We start from the raw sequence: 21,032 nt of genomic DNA, 5'->3' as shown, positions 1-21,032 counted from the left end.
AGTGGAAGGGTCAGCCTCTCTTTAATATTAGTAAAGCTTTCGCCTCCGTATGCTAATACGGACTCGTCTACAAGCTGAAAAACATCCTTTATTTCCCGCCTCCGATAGCAACCATCAACTCAACTCCCATCCCCACCGTTAAACAAACTGTTAAACTGGGTGTTACAATGACATCCAACCTGTCCTGTTGTTGAATACGAATCAACAAGGCATTAAATCGTGTAATTGTTGTCCTTAGGTCACTTCACCCCATCATCCATTTCAACAAGCAGCTAATTAGACCTTTGCTCGCTTTCGGATTCATCTTTTGGTCTAATGTCGCTCCAGGTCACATGGAGAGATTACGCCTGAAAGAAAGACTGATGCTCCGCCTTTGTACCGGCATATTTATTTTTGTTTTACTGAGGTTAGTACAAAGTAAGTTTCCTCAAACCCTCCTTCTTTACCTGGGCTTGGGACTAGCATACTATGTAGATAGCATAGCAGAATTTTTAGTCACCGAGTGCATGGGGATTGAAATCGTCGAGGAAAATTTGCTCCTCCCCCACACCAATGATAATCATCTGTGCGGCAGGGAAGGTAGAGTAGTCCTCAAGATGACATCGGTCGCAACTCACATTTAGTTGATGAGCCAGTTTCGTCGTGGTCTGCCACAAAGTAAAGGCAGTCAACTCTTGCGCAAGACAGGACAACTGTGAAGTCCAAAACCGAAAATATGCTGTCGGAAAGTAGATTGTAGATTATCCATTGCTGAAGATTCAATCGCAAAGATATTTCTCATCTCAAGAGAAGACATAATTGTATTAAGATAGAGTGGCATTACGATTTTCATCAGCAATGCTTTAGGACACTTGGCCGATGGCCAAAAAACGCAGACGAGTACTAAGACGCGTCCCGCCGTCACGAACTTGCATTCTACCCAGAAGAGGCTTCTGTGATTATGGGTGACTGATTTTTGGAGTCAAATAATCGACAGCGATAGCACGTAGGTGGCAACCATATAATCCATATCAGTTAAAGAATGAGAATTCAGTATTCACCAGATATCAATTAAATATATTATATAGACTTTTATCAAGTTTTCATTACCCTTACATAGTAAAGAAAATTCTATCACACTTTCATTTGCCATCATCCCCTATGCGGTGTTTCCAACAATTAATTGTCTGAAATAATAAAAAACTTTTGTTTCTTTTTCATTTTTGTAGATATTTATTCTTGCAAATACCGATATTTCGGGAACCACTTGTTCCCTTCATCAGTGCTAACAAGTCCGGGGGCATATATAAATTATATTTTAATAAAGTGCACGTGTCTACTAACAAATGTGATATATTTATAATCCTAAATGTAACAATTCAAAAATAAAAACTAGTTATTGCTGGTGGTTGCCACTTTGACTTTTTTAACATTCTTTTCTTCGATGGATTCTTCTTGTTTTAAAATTCGTCTTACCATTGGAATCAATCCCAAAGATAGTATTGCTGCCAATAAAACGCATCCTCCTGAAAGAACGAACGCGATTTCGCAGGCCGTTTCCAATAAAACTGCTACCACGTTTGCACCAATGATACCTCCCAAACAACCTATAATAAATACCATACATCCTGCCGTTGCCCTTGAATAAAAAAGATTGTGCTTAATAAGTCGCGAGTTTTTTTGCAAACAATTTCCAACTTAAGGCATTGGTGAATGAAGGTATTTTGTGAATTTTTTCTCTAAAAAATATTTTATTTTAAAGAAGCAAATTGACTGGATTAACGATTTATTCCACAAAAAATAAAAAATATAAAATTGTTCTCTTGCACTTTGAATTTTTTTTTTTTGTTTTTTTTAATAAAAAAATGAAGTAGTGGCCGCGGCTTTGTGACGGGAGCGAGATTTTGGTCGTCTTTTTCGGAATTAATTTGATCAAATAATGCATTCCATAGTGGGGAATTACTTTAAATTTCGCTGCATATTCCACATTATTGAATTCATTCGGGCGAATTAATCGTGACAGAGGGGAATGATCTGCCGTATTCGTCAACGCGGCTGCGCATTTTGCTCGCAACATGAATTCGAGAATTTCAAGGTCAAATTTAACGGGACCGGCTGATCGAGAGACGGCTGATGAGCGAAGGAGATCATTTTTGGTTGAGATTTAGGACGTGTTGAAAGCGAGTTGACAGTTCTGCTCTTTGTGTGACAAACTTAGAAGAAGGATTTTGAACCGCGGTAAATCGCGAGATTTTTTTGTGTGGTTGTCATTTCGGGTGCATTTTTTTTTTGTTTCTATTTTGTAAATATCTCGTATTTCTTTTAGATAACTTCACGAAAAGGTGATTCGTTGAGCATTGTCCGGACGGATCAACCCGCTAAATTGCTGTAAAAGCATTATTTCGGATCGCTAAAGAGCAGTTAGGTCATCATCCTTTGTGAATTTGAGCCTCTCGGATTTCTAGGAGTGTTACAATAGAAAGGAGAACGTGAGTTTTTCGCAACGAATTCACATCAATGGGGGGATTGCTTACGTGATTTTTTCTTATTCAATCAAGGAAATTTGAATCGCAAAAAAGTCGATTTACAGTGAAAAGAGGGACGACGACAGCTACGGTTTCTTACCAGAGCAGAGGAAAATCTTCAGACGCTGCCTCACCTCTGCCCTGGGAGCAGCGTGACCAAAGCGGCTCGCAGGTGCGAATTATATTCAGCGTAAGTCCGCCCATAGTTCGGGCCAAAACTTGGCCAGAGCTAGACAATTTCTTTCTAGGGATTAAGGAGTCCTAAGTCCGCATCCATTTAATGTCGGATCGGACCAAATGGAGAGCAACTTGCTCCCACTCTTTATGGTCCACAGACTTCTCTTTCTGGCAAGAAACTGTAGCCCTCTTCGTCCCTCTTTTCATTTTTGAACCTTGGTTGTTAACCCAAAACGAGGAGTCCGTGGACCATAAAGAGTGGGAGCAAGTTGCTCTCCATTTAGTCCGGCCCGACTTTACATGGATGCGGACTTAGGCCTCCGTAATCGCTAAAAAGAAACCAGTGTTGAGTTTCTTTTCTGCATCAGTTTCGCTAGAAATTGTGCGACATTGGGAGTAGACACTTGGGGAAATTACTCATAGTTTGGGAGGAGTTTTGCGTTCAGCGTAGTGCTGGTTTCGACTTCAAGTGTTTTTGTTGTTTTTTTCGATTTTTGTGAATTGATGTACGATTCCAAAGAAATACTATTCGTGAAGGAGTGTTGGCTGGACTGCATTATTGGCCGGTTATATTTAATGTATTTAATATTTAACTGATTCCCTGCTCCCTCAATAATTTGAGAATCTTATCGCTCGGTCCGGTAATCGAGCTGCCCGCGAGTACCACGTGCATGAACAGAATTTCAAGATATTATAAATTTTTACTTTAATTAATTTCCATTTTTATCCATAGCAATAAACATGCATTTCAAGACGCAAAGCTTTGCGTGGAACCGTATTTTTCTTTTATTTTAATTTTATTATTTATTATTCGTATTTAAGATTTTCTTTTTTTATTTTCTTATTTTAATTCAGTTTTGTTATTTTTTATTCCTTTTTAAATTATCATTTTGATATTATTAGTTATTTTACTCTTTTAAGTTAGCTTTTTAAATTTGTTATTTAAACTCATTTATTCTTTGAAATTTTGTTATTTATTTATTAGCTATATTCTTTATCGGATGCCCTTTTTTTAATTGGCGCTTGATTACATATACCATGCATTTGAGATAATTTATGCAATTTGAGGAATTCATTCTTCTCTTCCCCACCTTGACCCAGCAAACTCGTACGCTACCATCAAATAATGGCCGGTGGATATCAAGGAAGGGAAGTAATCTCAGGGGCCGCGCCTCATTGAAAATCTGAGGCAGAAAAAACAATGATTGAGGCTGTGATCCGGCGTGGATCCCCCCCCCCCCCCCCTCGATCGCAGCACTCGGGTCCGGATACTTACTGCTTCACGCGCGTGGTCGAGCGGTTTTTTTTATTTTCCATGTTTAGCTCGCGTTCTATAATAGTTTATCTCTACGATAGGCAGTCGTGAATTCTCTTGTTCGTTGGGTTATTTTTAGTACCGATGCGAACCCACGCATCAGTATAGATGGGTTAATTTTCTAAAAGTGGCACGTGAGGGATCGAAGCACTCAAAGGACCCCCCACATTCCTGAGCCTGGCTAGCGCAGAGGCGTGCAAGAACGTGTCCACCAAGCGCTTTGATGGAGCTCCACGGTCATTTAGCCAATTTATTTTAAATGTTGGGATAGCTCTCCCCTCTAGGTCTAGGTCTTTGGTCACTCAGGATGGTTGTTTGACCACCCTAATCCGTAATAGTTCAGTACAGAGTGTTATTTTTATTTTTCTCTAAATTTAGTTACTATTATATATTGTATTTTATATCATACCTCCATTCACACATGCTTTTAATTCTAAGTTTAATGATTTAAAATACCTTAAGCTTGTTGGAAATAGTTCAACCGTGACAACATTGAATATCCCGACACTAGTGGCTCCTGACTGTAGCATGCTAAACAGAAAAACGGCAGCCTGAGGATCCATAACATAGGCAGATAGAACCCCGCAAATCCCAGTGATAATTAAATTAATAACTGAAATTATACAAGATTAAGATTTAATTCTAATTTACGGGAAAACGTTTTGGAATTTGGGCAAATTTGGAATGGAATTTGGAATTTTTACAATATTATGCGGGAAAGTATTCACTAGCTCGCTTCGCAATGTGGTTTAACTCCGATGATTTCGTTGTCCAAGCGTCCTTTGATTATATCTGCAATCATTATCACTTGAACGATGATATTCATACATGCAACAGTTAATTTATCACTCACATATACAATAGATTTTCTCCGTTTATCGTAGAACCTGATTAGAAAGTACAGATAGAATTGAACAAAGCTTTTCAATTCAACAGAACGTTGAGGCAGCGTCTGACGATTTGCCTCTGCCCTGGTAAGAAACCGTAAAGCCTTGGGAACTACGCTGAACCAAAAATTACTAAGGAAGACGCATGTTGGAACACACTTGCAGCAGGAAAAAAATATGTTGCACCTTGAAGATACTCATTTGGATATACACTGCAATAGTTAACCCTATGATTACCTTTGCGTAGATAATCTGGGCAGAAAGAACTCAACTCAGCACAACAGTGAGGGAGTTACACATACTCTAAAGACTGGCTTGCGTGTGTATCCACGGGGCAATGAGGACAACGGCATCCATGCATCCTTCTAGGATTAACTCCTCTCCACCTGCATATACAAATGCAGATAAGGAGGGCAATCTTCAGAATAAGAGATTGATATTCTTTTTAAGCGGTACCTCGAATTACTGATACCAAGAGATAACATTACAACCAGGTTTCATTTCGATAAGAAGTTCGAAACACGTTGGATTAACAGGGTCCCTCAGAGCAGAGGGAGCGGGAGCCGAAGCTATCGGTCGAAGGAAAACGTACTTAGAACCAATGGGAAAGCACACTAGCATATTCCATAGACTAATGTGTCTCCTTCAACCTCCAAAGGAACTATAGGATGCAGTATAACCTTCCCAGTGGCCAGTGACAGAAAGAGCGTTTTACCATAAATAAATCTTTCAGTAAAAAAACTAGGGTAAGTAGAAATCCGTTAATAAACTAAGAATACATTATGCCACTTGAGCAATGCAGTCTGCTTATGGCGGATTTAAGCGAAGGTATAAGAAGAAGCGTCTGCGAACCGTTTCCCAGGGAAAACGTGAAGCATCGTCTGATAAATTGGCTCTGCTGGCTATTTTCGTTTGTTATTTTTAAGAACTTACATCAGAAAAACATTAATTATTTTCATAGAGATACTCTCGATTACTTACATAGAATATAAAGTTTATCTGTATATCTAACCAATACAGATAATGTTATTGATATGGACAGGAATAGTGCTTCCAGGATAAGATTGTATATATATGTTGAGGTTGCCAACGTTTCTTTGCATTCTTCCTCCTGTAATATGCAAAAGCATTATCCTTTGAATTCATTCCTTTCTATGACAACAGATATTACCTTATTTTCCATGACAAAACTTTTATATTCGGCCATAGTTGCCAACATATTGCACATTGTTGTACGGTTTGGGTATAAATTTTGATATTCAGCCACGTTATTTACGATAAAGGTGTACCACGGGTACATGCCACGCATTGTAAAAAAGAATATAAATAAGATGAGACTTAAGAAAGCAGTACGTTGAAGGAAAGGTGGCTTCAGCAAGGGCACCGTTTGATTCCAAATTTGCCTTGCGATACCGAGAAATGAACACGTTTCGCTTGTAACCAAGTTCCATTGATGGGAACTTTTCTCTTGCTGAATTCGAGTAAACTGTAATGAAAGGAGGAGGGTTTTAATTTCCATTCAATATCAAAAAAGGAAGTTTCTAATTATAGCTTCATTACAAAATCAAACAATCAAAGAAGGACCATGAATGTACGATGTGGGGCAGTTATGCATAGATCGTTTAAGAGAAATATTTAACTTTTATAAAAAATTCTGTTTAATTGTCCTTTTCCGCGACATCAAACTTTGGGCAAAAGGATGTAAAAAGGTATTGACTTGAATATTGTAAATGATAAAGGGAAAATGCCTTATTGTCTAATGGAATCCCAGTGGTGATGCTCACGACACCGTTTAGAATATCTAATGATCACCCTAAAACCAAAGAAGAACGCAATACTAGTCTAATCTTGCCGCCCAATGACCTTATTAATACCTGTTGCCAATGAGCCGCAAGCACTACTCCACCCAATATTCGTGACCCATATTCAACTTATCAATCATTAACGAGGCTTGTGAAGAATGTACAGTACCACGATAGCTTAAGATGTCATAACGACAGCAATCTGCCCAAATTTCGTAGAATTGAAAAGGGTACCACCTGAGATGTGAAGAATGTTACCGCCGGCTCTTATCAATTTGTATTTATCACAGCTCTCTACCGAACTTGAAGGATTTCAAATCAGCCAGGTTGATGACGGCTCAATTTTGTCTACCAGAAATAATATCTCCAACATGTGCGCTCTGATCATCGAATATCTTGGTGAAAAGAACAAGTATATATTGTAGACATATAACCCTAGCCTTAACCTACTCCCATCAATCATCCAAAACTCCTTGGTATTATCCTCATCATACCCACATGCCTCTTCATTGCATGCAATTATATTAACGTTAAAAATGAATTTTGAAGGACCACACTTTAGATTTTAGTGGTTAAAAATCTAACACTCTCAGAGTGCGTAGACCCTGGAGATGGTGTTTTATAGATTTCCATGCCTATATGGTATCTAATAAGATGTAAGAACCAGGTGCATGAAACTTCCAGCTAAGGATCTTACAAACCTGTAGCATCTGTAGCAAATTTTGTAGCTCCCATTTGCTCTTCTAATTTAACTTACACGCAAACGCCTGACATTAAGACCTGTCAGAATAGGACCATTCAGTCTAAAGACATGGTATTGGCATTGGTCAGCTGCATATGAAGAGGTCCTAAAGCCAATTCTTCTTTGGCTTTTGTTCGGTTCAGTAGCGAGGTCAGCTTATTTCGATCAATTGCGACATTTTCCTCAGTCGTAGGCTTGATCAGAGTGGAGTCGAGGCTCTCAAATCGCAACCCAGCTTATAAGGCAATCGTTATTTCGGTCGATTTTTTGGACGCTTCCCATCGAATTCGACCGTGCTGAATGGGGCGACCATTCCACTTCTGAACAAGTTGCTGAAGATCATCTTTATTGCAAGACGCTAAGAAAACATCATCTGAGTAGCGAAATGTATAGAGTGCCGGATAATGAATATTCCACGCAACAGTATCCATGACAAAAACCAATAGGAGTAATAAAAGCACACTTCCTTGATGAACACCGATAAAGAAATATACTTGCCACGTAATTGTACTCGTGAGATCGCAGTAGAACAATTTAACCTAATGCACCAGTTCTTTTGGCACTAGTTTTTAACGGAAAGCATCCCAGATGAATTTGTGTGGTATACGGCCGAAAGGTATCTTTAGGACGATGCTTCTCACGCCGTTTCACCATGAGTAACCGCGCAGTGTGTATTCTGTTCAGCAGTTTAGGACGAAAACGGCTTGGTACAGGATTGTTTAAAAGATGTCGCGAATGCAATTATCAAAAACGCGTTCAGAAAATGAGCTATGAGAAAACCTTATTCCCAGTATTTGGTAAACTACGCTCGCTCAGTTTCGATCGAGATGATACTCCCACCTCAATTCGTACCTGTTTTGAATGGACTACAACATTCAAAATGCCTGTCGAATGTGCATAATGTTGATGACTTTGAAAATACTACCACGTCCGAAACCCACTTGTCTTCGAAGAGTCACCCCGAAACGACTTGCGACTACGATGAGAGGGTAAAAGGCGCATCGACCGCTGCATCCGAGATACAGGAAGCAGTTGCACACCAAAAAAAAAAAAAAAACAAAATAGTCGCCCACCCAAAAAAATTGAGGAAGCACTTGCGAAAAATAAATAGCAGAAGAATCCCACCCGAGGGCTTCAGAAGGCCGTGATTCCGCTCGAAGCGACTATCAAACGGGCGCTCGACGAAACCGAGCAACAGTCAGTCGCGGCACCCGCAGCAGCGATTGACAGTGTGGAACTTTCGTAGGAGGAAGACTTCCAATAGCCACCACCGCTACAGCAAAGCAAAAGGAGGTAAGTGGAAAAATATATTCACTCGCTGTACTAGAAAACAATGAAACTTTCTGGGCAGTGTCCAAACGTCCAAAATCGTTCACGCTCTACCCAACCGTTACTTGATTGAAACGGAAACACATACCAGTTACTAACTTCATCCTCCGAGGTTTCGGTACAAGTTTCTCCCCTCAGAAGATCGTAGATGAGCTAAAGGCTCAAGAAACGTCTCGAGCGCCACGAGTGCTAAACCGTGATGTGGGCGGAAAATGAGAATGCAAACCTCGCGCTTTGGCTAGTCACATTCGACCCCTCATTTACTGATGATCAGATCAGCTGGATAAAACCGATACAGTCGAACATCGTCCGTTTCGGGCAGATTAAAAATAATCAAGTGCTGCAATGCGGAGACTGCCAGCGAATGAGAACCACGGGAACAGACTGCCACTTAACCTGCCGCTCAGTCTAATGTGACCAGCCACATGGATTAGTCGAGTGCCCAAAGATGCCTACAAGAACTACCACCCCGCTAAGTACTACGGCTGTTCGATCTTCAGCTTGGGGTAAAGAGAAACACACAGAAACGTGCATCACCCTCCCATCCCCCTCCCTCTCAATTCCGGCGAACCACTGACAGGCCGGTAACAAACCCGGCCTTCACCCGACCATTTGTATTCTTTGCAGATGCCTTCGAACCAGTTCCGCACCCCGCGCCCATCCGGCAACTCCTGCCACAGTCTAGAATCCTGATTTCCTCAAGTTCGCAGGAACTTCCAGTAATTTCTTCAGATGTTTAACGCGATGTTATCCTGACTTCCAACAATGGACGTTAGGACAATCGAGTTAAACATCAACTCCATTATCGCCCGTGCTCGCAGGCACAAGTTTGGGCTATTCCTGGGCGAATATAAACCCAACATAGTTCCCGTGTGGGAAACCAGGTTGAACTAGAGATATAACCCCAATTTTCACGATTCCGTCCTTTGCCGGACGGACCAACCTCAACCCAACCCTCAAGGCTGCAACAATTGTAGTCGCACGAGAAATTACGGTTCTCACAATTTGTCCAACCTCCTATCACTTTCACCCGCATCTCCTTCTAAACCCCGTGTTCCACGGTCTTCGTAGCATCCACCTACTGTCCCCCGACACTAGCGATCTGTAAAATTCAATTCTTCTACACGTCCATTATCCCGTCCAAATGGAGCTCTTAAATCCAAATTTTAACGTCTCTTACTCCCCTCCAACAGCTATGTCTCCAAAGATACCATTGACCAATTTGGTCTCCCTTCTCAGCGATATCTTAAAGGATATCAAATATAAAAAAACTTTCCGGCAGAGACTATTTAGAAACAGATATTCTACGCGATCACACCTCACACCTCGTAGATGAAATCGGTTCCTAAAGCAGGTCAATTCGCGAGAATCCACAACCGCCTCATCAACACTGAATTAAATCCTGCGACATACAAGGATTTCAGAAAAAAATTTTCCCTTAGGAAAACTTCGCTACATTGTACCTTCCCCCAAAACATCGCCCGTCCGAAAAACAGAACACCTTCGCAGACCACTTCATCCAAACACGCCGATGTACCCTCCATCTTCACAACCAGCGTTTTGTAAACAAGTTCACTTCCAAATTCCCCTCCTTCCCATCCTTTCTACTGCGATAAGTGAGCACGAGCCCCTTCTACCAACCAGCTTCTGACCCTGAAATCCTGCCAAACATCTCAAAAAATGTGCCTCAAGCATTTCGATCTTCCTATCCTCAAACATCAACTACTATATAAGGCCCACTTTCCCACCGACTGAAGAATGTTCACATTGTGCGGATTCCCAAGAAAAACCAAAACCCTCTCAATCCCGAAAGCTACATACCTATCTTCCTCAGTCTGAAATCGGGCGTTCTTCTCAGTCTAAACCGAAAAACCCCGACAATCGCCTGACTCTGTTCGGCAGTATGGAGCAGCCTCTAAACTTTCCAGGACCTGAACGTCCATCGGCACCTCTAAAAGTTAATTCTTATATTCCTAGATAGGTGGAAATCCCAAGTTCCTAAAAACCTGCCCAGATGTTATTCATGGATTGCTGACATCCTATAAGGACCAGTCCTTTCTGCCACCCTCTCTTCCTTGTTCACCGCCGACCACTCTAAACCACCATTATATCCAAACCCCATCCCAATACAAACACCTGAATTCTTATTTAGACGACCTTTACGAATACTTCTCCTAATGGGAAACACCCACTTGTCGCCGTGAATCCCTACTCCTATTCCACGGAAACACCCACTTGTCGCCAAAAATATGGAAGGGCATATCTACCCTGTCCATCAAAATCAACAAAACTCCTATTCCAACCGTTAAAGAAGCCGAACTCCAGTCGGCCCCACGTAACGCGTATCACCAAGGCCCTGGGCCATACAACCTGTGCCTTCAGATCCCTATGCCTTATCATCAAATACAACATGGAGATATGTCGGATTTTCCAGTGAATTTCAAAGATTTCGGAATATATTATTATTGATTTAATGTTAGTAGGTATTGGGTTTGGGTGTATTTTGTGACCTAGACCTTCGGTTTAATGTCGGGTACTTTCTGAGGGCGACACCTGTCTCATTTCTACTACCCTTTACATGAAATATAAAATACTTACCGGATATTCATTCTGGGCATTCCTATGATTTCTCCTGAAAATATTCCGTAGGACTTCAATCGTTTCTTCTTGTTTACCCTCTAGCAAAGTGAATTTTGGACTTTCAGGCATGAATGCTAATATAATGCCACACATAAACACCAAGAGAAAGTTGACAATGAGGTGCAGTCTCCAAGGCTTAAACACAATACCGAGGAATGGTATGTTAAGTTTCCACTCCTGATTTATTACCAGCCATGCCACGAAAATAACGACGGCGATAGATAGCGAATAAACCACATTTGCATACATAATCGCTTTAGATCTCAATTCTTTTGTATGAAATTCTCCCAAATATGTAAACGGAATTGTACAGGTTACTGCGATACTAAAAAGACAAAAAAAAAGAAGTTTAGTCGGAATCTAAACACCAAAAAAAGGAACAATTGGTTCCCGACATACGGTACTTGTTGAATAAGGAGGAAAACATTTTTTTGTCAAAAATGAACAATAAAAGAAATATTTTTTATCAACCTTAGAACACTGGCTATAAAATCACTTCCTATTTCAACCAGGAAGATAAAAGATGTAAACATATACTGTTCCGTGGAATGAGTTGTTGGATGAAAATTTGAATGACTGCATAGATATAGATCTCCTGTTCACTCTTTTTTGGATGATAAGGCATTAAGACTGTGCTTAATAATCATTACATTCAATGGTATGCAAGTGATAGTAGGACAAGCACAAGGACTAACACCAACATTGATGACGAAACATTTATCGAACTAAGCGCAACAAGATAGAGAGGTTTAAGTTCAAACAACTCGGCTATCGCACAGTCCAAATTATACACCATTCGAGGTGAAGATACTTACAAGAACCCATTTAAATAACGAAATGCAGCTATGCTCCAAAAATCACTTAAGAAACTCGTTACAACATCCGTCAAAAAAGCAATCATGACTGCTGGAACCATTGTCTTTCGTCGACCCTTGATATCCCCCATAAATCCCCAAAAGTAGCAGCTGCTCAAAACACCAGCTAATTGTGCGGCTGTAACTATTCCTTTTTCTTGAGCACTTAATTTAATATCACAGTCAGTTACTGGAAGATACATTCCAATGGCAAATAATTCTACAAGTAATCCACCGGAGATTACTCCCACGATGACGATGAGATAGTAATTGTAAATCCCGAAACCTGTCAACAGATTTTATTTGAAATAATGAATGAAAGGAGGTTACAAATTACTTACCTGTTGCTGCTAAAGCGGTCTCAATTGATACGAAATCATCAGATTGAATCTTGTTTTTGGAGTCAAGGTCAATGGGCTTAAAAGCTAATTAGAAAAAAATTATTAGAATCTAAAATCTTCTTTGGGATGTTGCAAGCATTGAGGTTCGTTTTAATTTTAGTTTTTAGGAAGCAATATAAATACTTTGTACGATAATCAACGCAAATACATCATAAAACCAACACCAAAACTTGAATGCAGTATTAAAGGACGCATGTAAGACCCGTTTAATCCTTAAACAGAAATTTGCTTGGGTCAGCGTTGGTCTAAGCTAGGCGACTTTTTCGTAAGTATAACGCACACTCAATTGGTATTTGGAAATACATATATGTATATAATGGAGTAAACAACACTCGGTAACTGCCTCAAGGACACATATGATATATACGGTTGCCATTTACCCCTTTGTGGGGTATAACCCTGAAACCACATCTACCTTCGCGGTTACCTGAAATACGCTTTAGCTCCCCCACGATTTCCCAAGACGCTCGAACTCTTAATCTACTTTTCTGCGGCAAGTGCCCCTGGGAGGCCCCACCCGTCAGCCATCTTAATAGAGTGAATTCAGTGCAATTCCATTATTGCCCGTCCTTAATGTGTCGCCTATCCACTGTCATTTCTGCCTTACGCTCCCAACGCGCACGCGTGTCAGGCATGTGCGTCAACCAAGTGCTTCGTTTGTAATAGTAGAAGGCCAGCGGACCCCAGTGAGATGCCGCAGACAGGTGCTCACGAAGGCTTGGAGGTTTTGAGTGGCAGTGGGGGTCAATTTCCATGTACTACTTCCATATAGCAATACAGAAAGAACAGTCTCCACCTAATGTTGGTGTTGAGATAAATACATTTCCAGATTTAGGGCAAAGCAGCGAAAACGAACCTAGCGCTGTTAATGCGCCGGGCAGCATCCAGTTCGGTGCCACCATGATCAAAAGAAATCACGCATCATAGATATACAAATTGATCAACGCTTCTATGCCCTGCCCATTAAGCAAGTAGCAAAACTGGGACGACCTATCAAACTTAGAACCTCGGTCTTGTTGGTGTGTATCTTCAGTCCAACTCTGCTTGCCTCATTATCCAAATCCAAAGCCCTTTGACCAAGGTGCATGGCCCGATAAGAAAGCCGGATGGCCGGATGAAGAACGACATGAAGAACGTCACCGAGAACAAGAAGAAATAACATCGGTGACAAGATCCAACCCTTTTTCTAGCTAGTAATATTTATTAACCTTGCAAATACCGATATTCAGTGGTTCCCTTCATCGTTGTCTTGTAACAACAACAACACTTGTAGCTTGCAAGATTAATAAATATTACTAGCCAATAGAAAAGGCAAATCTTAATTATTTCAGATAATTTAATTGCTAGAAACACCGCGAGATTAGATAAGAAGAGATAAGATGCAACCTTCGCGAACTCGCCTGTGGACCTCAAAATCCTCCAAGATTTTACCTCCATGCAGTACGTGACATTTTCCGGCATAATATGTTGTCCCTTCGACCGAAGGGTAGTATAAGTCCCAGGGTGAAATGATGGACCGATCACAAAACCGAGAAAACGCCAGCTGAACCTTATCTCCACCTCCACGTGGTGATCGCTGGGAGTTCTTTCTTAATGAAAAACTGCAGACGGAGAAGGATGAAGGCGGATCTCCCGCGCCTAGAAACGGGGCAAACTGTATAAACTGGTCCTTCAGGTTGGGGGTTGGATAGAGCTGACCACCTTCCATGAAACACTGAAGCTACGAAACCGCGAAAGGAGCCTCGGATAGGATGGATTTCATAACGACGAATACGGCAACGAAAATGGAATAACAATTTATGCATTTCTTCATGAAATGTGCGCTCCCTGTACAGAGATGGAGCTGCCAAGCAGCTAGCCGATACCCTGTCCTAATATAAGGCAGATGTAACAGCATTGCAAGAGATACTTTGGACACTACGCCATATATTATAGTGGCCATCCAGTAAACCAAGTGCTCGGAGTAGGTTCCTTAGTCAGCCAAAAAATGACAGCTGCTATTATCGGCAATATAGACTCGGATCACTATCTCGTTGGTATAATGCTCCGGGAGCCGCAAGAAAAGTCGGAATGGCTAGTTCGACGATAAATGTCAGCTACCAAACGAACGGAAGAATGCTGCATACCGGGCAATGCTACCCTCTCAGAGAACGCGGGCACGCGCAGAGGCCTATCACGAACACCGTCGAGTGGAAAAGCGATTTCACGGACAGGTAAAGGAAGCCTGGAACTCGTACTTCTCGAGCAACCGCACCATGCGCGCAAGTTTTACAAACAAGCCAGCAGGATGAAGCTTTATATACCTCGATGCTCATCGTGCGAAGACAAAGGGGCAAATCTAATTTTCAACAGAACCGGCATATTCGAGCGATGGATTATGTATTGTGATGAACTGCTCAACAACCAAAATATCGGCGAGCTGGAGGTCCCGCCATACGCACAGAACATCATTAGCCCATACCAAGGAGGCTTCACTCCAGGTAAATCAGCAACAGATCAGATTTTCTCTCTACAGCAAGCGATGGAAAAACTGTTGGAATGTGGACATCAGTTTCACTATCTTTTTGTCGATTTTAAGGCCCCCTATAATAGCATAGCCATGGTAAAACTGTTCACGATCATGAAAGAATTCGGTATGATAAGACTGACTAGGCTGACCCTGACCAATGTGCGTGGCCAGATAAAAGCAGCAGAATCACTCTCGAGACCATTCAACATCAACAACGGTCTAAGACAAGGAATCCTCTATCATGCGTCCTCTTTAACCTGGCCCTAGAAAAAGTGATCCTTGATGCAGATGTTAATGCAAAAGGCACCATCCTCTTCAAGTTCACCCAGCTACTGGCCTACATTGACGATATTGACATTATGTGATGAACAACCCGAAATGTACAGTCTACCTTCATACAGATCGAACAGGCGCCGCGAGATTTCGCTTCCCTGATCTGTATGGGTGAGGATGATCCAGCCCGAAAAGTTTATATGAGCAATATCTATGGTAGAAAAAGAATACTTGGCAGACCCTGCCTCAGGTTAGTCTTAGATCGCCAAACAGCTTTTAGGGATGTCGAATTAGTGGACCCCGGCGGAATGCGGGATGTCTGGAGTTCCTTACTAACGCAAGCCTAGACCGGATACCTGCGTAGAGCACTCCAGTTACTCCCTGTTCACACTATCGAAAGGTTTCTCGAAATCGATAGAGAGCAGGTGCAGCGAAGATCTAAACTTCCCGCGGCTTTACTCCGTTTGAATGCATTGATGGCCGAAATGATTTTTATCTGTTTGGAGGAATACTCTGAATTCATCCACAAGAAGCGGAAGCTCACCGGTTGTAATACGGTTAAAAAACCGTGGTGACCTCTTCAGTTCTTCATCATCGTGGATGAGGAGTCCACCGACAACGTCAACATAAGATTTGCGACCACATGGAACCTATTTCATAATGATGTATACACTTCTGAAATCATTGCGTTCTGCGCATCTTCGCTTCCATGGCCAGAGCAATAGCAAACTCCCTTTTGTTACAGCACATAGCACGCTGAACTTCTCGGAATTTCGCTCGGTATCGGAGTTCCAGTGCATTATGCCCACCATCACTCGCAGCGGTCAATAGATCCTTCAACCCCTTTTGTTCATCGATCAACTTCCACCCCTTCGGGATGTAGTCAATAACCTATGTAGCACCCGAGAAAAGAGCATTTTTCATGGCGGCCCCATGTTCAACGATATTCTCAGGCGAGGTACTCAGTATATCTGCCGTCCGAGCAGTAAGATAGCCCTCCTACTGTCGAGCGACAGGTGGATCATATAAGCGGTTGATGCTGAACTTAGGGGGTCGTAGCTCTCCAAACTTGCGAAAATTGGGGGACGCAACACGCAATTGAATGTAAACAACCATCAGATGATTATCCCCTTCGAGGCCGACGTCAGCGTCTCTCTTGTTATGCACATCCAGGAGACAACTCCTAAATCTACTGCTGATCGCGAAGTGATCAATCTAATTGCTCGTACGGTGACTGATCTTATGGCCAGCTCTGTGTTCGAACAATGTGTCAAAAATTACGAGGCGGTAAAAGTTGCCGACATCCACGAATCTCCCACCATAATCGTTACAGTCGCCAAGACCGTCTTTCTTCATCACATTCGGATCACCCATCACAATCAAAATGTCGCTTTAAGTAGCCTCTCCTGAACTGCGTATAATTAATCGTAGAAAGCATATTTCTCCACTCTGTTGAAAATCTCCGATAGTACATAGTACTGTACGATTATGATGTTCCTTAACTTAGACTTGAATCTTGCAGTCTAAAGTCTATCAGAAACCGGCTCCCCGCTCAAGAGGGAGCCTTGGAGTAGCCGTCAGAAACAACCCGACACCAAATTCGCATCTGCTATCACTCGGCTTTCCAGAGTATAAATGCACACAAGCCATTAGTGTGACAAGGGGAGAGGAGTACTCTCCAGGGTCCCACAATCTCACTTCACTTAGAGCCAGAATGTCCAGTTTATATCGTCGTGATCCCCGCTCGAGTTGAAGAAAGCGAGCAATATGAGGAACCTCGGTACGGTTGTCAAGATGCATGCGCACATTCCAAAAACTAATAATAGTCCTTTTTCAATTGCCAAGAGTCGTAGCTTTGAGGTGAGTCCCTATCCGACGCGTTGTTGACGCTAAGTTATCTAGGAGGCTCTAACAAAAGTAGAATTGCAATGACCTAGTAAGTCAATGCAAGGCCTAGCTGAATAATCTGGGAGGCACGTTAGAAATTTCATTGTCCTGGGCTGCTACTGATAGGAATATAAAGCAAACCAATTAGCCAGGGGAGGTTCCATTGTCGGCAGCTCTTAGGTGGGTGCAGTCTACATCTGTTATGGAGGATCAAGGTTACTTATGAATAACATGGGAGAAAATTCCGCGTAGGTCAGAGGTGACGGTAGGAGCCAAGATGGTCGCCGTTACTTATGCTAGTGCAATAAGATGCATTTGACTGGTTATTCCTACAAAATTATTTCGGGAGCAAATACTCAAATCATGATGAGATGTGCATATGTGTGACATACGCTTTCGACCAAGTTTTATACTGGTGGACTGCGCGACGGAGGATATGACAGGATGACTTAAGATCGTAGTCCCTAAATTGCCAGGGTGGAAGGGAGTAGAACTGTTGACACGGGGCTGGATGAAGTACCAGAGGTACATAGGGTGACAGTCTACTTTCCCAGAGCCACAGCAACGGAGGCGGAGAATCTTCTGGGCCTCTTAATCGCTCAGAATAAAGAGCTTCGCACGCAGTTGGGGAGAATCTATACAAGGAAAAGGAGAAAAGCAAAGGCAAACTCCTTACGGTCAGGGTAGATGACCAATCCGTAGAGGCAATTAAAAGGTATAGCTGCTTTATCAATACAGGTTTGGCAACATTTCTATGCATGCACACAAGGAGAAATCGAGGAAAGATACTTCTGAGGACACGCCGGGTGCAAAGTCCACCGAGATCTCCGAAGAAATCGCGGAGAAGGAAAAGCTGGGCGGACAGCGATATATAGGGAAGAAGAGGATGATAGTTCGACATTTGAGAAGAGGTCCAAGCATTAATGGAATCAATGGCCAGCACTAGGATTGCCCAAGTAAACCTCCACTAAACAAAAGTTCCATCTGCAGTAATTGTGAGAGCATAGCAGAGCAATCCAAGTACAATATTGGAATATTGTTGGCGCAAGAATCCTCGGCATATCTGGGTAGATTTGTGGTCTGCAAGGTGGAAATATGCACGTAATTTAGGATTCCTATTGCGAAAACCCAAGAGCATGCATCATTCTTAAATCTAGTGAAATATATATTTTCAGATTTTCTGGCTCGTAGTTGTCCAAGTTTCATTAGAAACTAGAGGGAGAACTCAGTGAGCAGTCATGGTATCGGCCCAATTTTCAGGAAACGATAGCCGAATACTACTGAAATATGTCATTAGACTGGTAAAATTCTGTGAGAGGAAGGCGCCACCACTTTACGTCAGCTGTCATACCAACCAACAACAACCCAACACCCATAATGAAATCTGATGAACAAGCGCCCCAATCGAAGAGGTAAGTAATTTCTTGAATTAATCCTTAGTCATAGAATGGAAATATATAATGTGGGAACATGCGTGATTAGCACCAGGCAAGAGGTGCTAGACTTAACTCTAAGGAATACCTAATCTGATGAACCGCATAGTTATGAATTGGCGGAAATCGGATGAGAACTTTATGTAGGATCACGGAACAACCAGAGTCGATATTGATGGCAACTCTGAAGTAGAAGTAGTGGGGAATTCCAAAAAACGGAGCAGGACTCCTATATAGGGCGCCTAAGTAATAACCTGGCTCATTTAGAAGTGGGCGGTGATATCAGAAGCGACCTAGAGCCGGAAACCGTGGTGGAAGACTGTTGAGGTCTTCATTGACGCATATAGGGCCAGCGGTCCACCTAACACTGTAGCATTATCAAGGGAAGTACCTCGATGGAACTGGAAGCCAGCTATAATGAGACCAAAAATTCGAAAACTCTTGGAAGGAGAGACTGGCCGGTATACAAAAATACACTGACGACATATAGTAATGCAATCAGAAAATCAAATCGACAGAGCATCAAGGAATTCTGTGAAGGGATTGGACAAAGCACAGAAGCATCTAGCAAAGCTAGAGCCAAAAATAGGGCACCGATTTTTTGTCTTTCTAAACAAGGAAGATGGGACATTTATCGTGAATGAGGAGGACAGGGTACATCTCCTTCTCAGAATATATTTTCCGAGGTCCACGGTACAACACAAGGACATTTTGCCTTACACCAAAAAAATAGACAGAAGGAAAAAGAAGATAAATTGGAAACTAGTATTTCTCAGCGCCACTTCAGAGGGACCCAGAAATTATGCTAGGCTCATTTCTAAGGATGGTAAGGTGCAGCATAACCTTGGGATATATACCAAGACCATGGAGATAGACATAACTGGCCTTTATTTCAAAAGTGAGCAAAAATAATTCCTTTCACTATAACTCGGCATCGGCATCGCTTGTACTCAAAACAGTCGAGAAGATCATGGACAACAGTATTAGCACTAATATTCTAACCCGTATTCCCCAACATCCATAACAACAAGCTTACCGGGCAGGACCGTCCACCAAAACTGTCCTGTACCAGCTGATGGATTGGCGAATTACGGGATACAATAGACACCAAAGAAACAGCATATTGTGCGTTTTTGAACATACAAGGATCACTCGACAACATGCCCAATATGCCCACTGAACTTTCAGTAAGTTATGAAGAAATACAAATATTTTCACATCGAACCAAGTTTCTTTTAGGACTGTTCTTTTGGGTGTCACCAACAATGCCACACTCTTGAACCTTCTTTTAAATAAATATTTAACTAAAATCTTTTTATATCGCTCCTCATAGCTTTTGAAGGTGCGTGTATATTTCACGAACGTACTTATTTTAGCGAGCACATATTTTATATTTAACTAACTTATATTGTAAGGATTCTGATTTAAAGGATTAAGATTAAAAAAGTAATCACCAATTGAACCACTGCTCGGGCGTCCACACAACTCGGGCGATTCATTTTCGCTCGGACTTAACGTCATCGCAAGCACTAATATTCCAGGATATATTGTAGGAACCCCCAAATTTACTAAATGGGATACCCATTTCTCACTAATTTATATATTATCTTTGAGTTGAATTAATGCAAATTTTTTGGCTTAGGGCCAGTGCCGACTAACATCCACTTTGAATGGCAGAAATGGCTAATCTAAAATATTCAGAAGTCCATGAATATTTTCCGCCTATTAATAAGTGTATTTATAAGGATTGGTATATGATAGAATAGTTGTAAAGATAGTTCATACTGAATTGATTGAGATAAAATGGCTAATTTTTAATAACTGAATGAATCGTTTACTTTCTTCTGCGTGCACTAACCTCCAGTTGTAATAAAGGATAAAACAATGAGTTTTAATTTCTATTTACATCATAGAATTGATGTCATTAAATACAATGCAGTTTGTATACGAGAATTATCACTTCAAAAATCTCGTATTTATGGTTACAAAATAATCTTTCATGCATCATTCTAACTATTAAGATAGTAAGAAAAAGCTAAATCTTTGTTTCAAGAGATATAAATTTTGACAGACGTAATGAAGCGGATAAGCAAATACTTCATGTAGGCGGATTTGGGAAGATGATTTATGTTACTTCCCAACAACCCCTGTTTAACGTCAATACGTCATTTTGCTAGTCTTAGATATAAAAATGATTTAGAATATATACTCTAGAAATATGGTAAATGGCATTTATGTTCTTTATCTCCAGACAGATTCTATTGCTATTGAGCTTATCT

At 41.4% G+C, this 21,032-nt stretch overlaps 1 protein-coding gene across 1 annotated transcript; it reads right to left on the bottom strand.

Moving 5' to 3' along the window:
• Nucleotides 1-1,334: 1,334 nt before the first annotated feature.
• On the bottom strand, nucleotides 1,335-20,333 carry LOC119657499 (synaptic vesicle glycoprotein 2B-like). Its single transcript, XM_038064433.1, has 8 exons — nucleotides 20,208-20,333; nucleotides 12,592-12,675; nucleotides 12,212-12,536; nucleotides 11,355-11,721; nucleotides 6,055-6,369; nucleotides 5,865-5,994; nucleotides 4,453-4,609; nucleotides 1,335-1,618 (listed from the first exon to the last, which is right to left on the bottom strand). Exons 1-8 carry the CDS (start codon nucleotides 20,272-20,274, stop codon nucleotides 1,372-1,374), a joined length of 1,692 nt encoding a protein of 563 aa, XP_037920361.1. The 5' UTR covers nucleotides 20,275-20,333; the 3' UTR covers nucleotides 1,335-1,371.
• Nucleotides 20,334-21,032: the final 699 nt, after the last annotated feature.

Source organism: Hermetia illucens, chromosome 5, assembly GCF_905115235.1.
Source record: "Hermetia illucens chromosome 5, iHerIll2.2.curated.20191125, whole genome shotgun sequence".
In the NCBI taxonomy this organism is placed as follows: Eukaryota; Metazoa; Arthropoda; class Insecta; order Diptera; family Stratiomyidae; genus Hermetia; species Hermetia illucens.
This window is presented reverse-complemented; position numbering and strand designations above follow the sequence as displayed.

Bases quoted from the DNA above. Each gene is read 5' to 3' on its own strand.
- LOC119657499 (XM_038064433.1), bottom strand. From the start codon at position 20,274: ATGACGTTAAGTCCGAGCGAAAATGAATCGCCCGAGTTGTGTGGACGC. The intron at 12,537-12,591 runs GTAAGTAATTTG...ATCTGTTGACAG, and splicing joins GACCGCTTTAGCAGCAACAG to GTTTCGGGATTTACAATTAC. The intron at 11,722-12,211 runs GTAAGTATCTTC...TTGTCTTTTTAG, and splicing joins CGTTATTTAAATGGGTTCTT to TATCGCAGTAACCTGTACAA.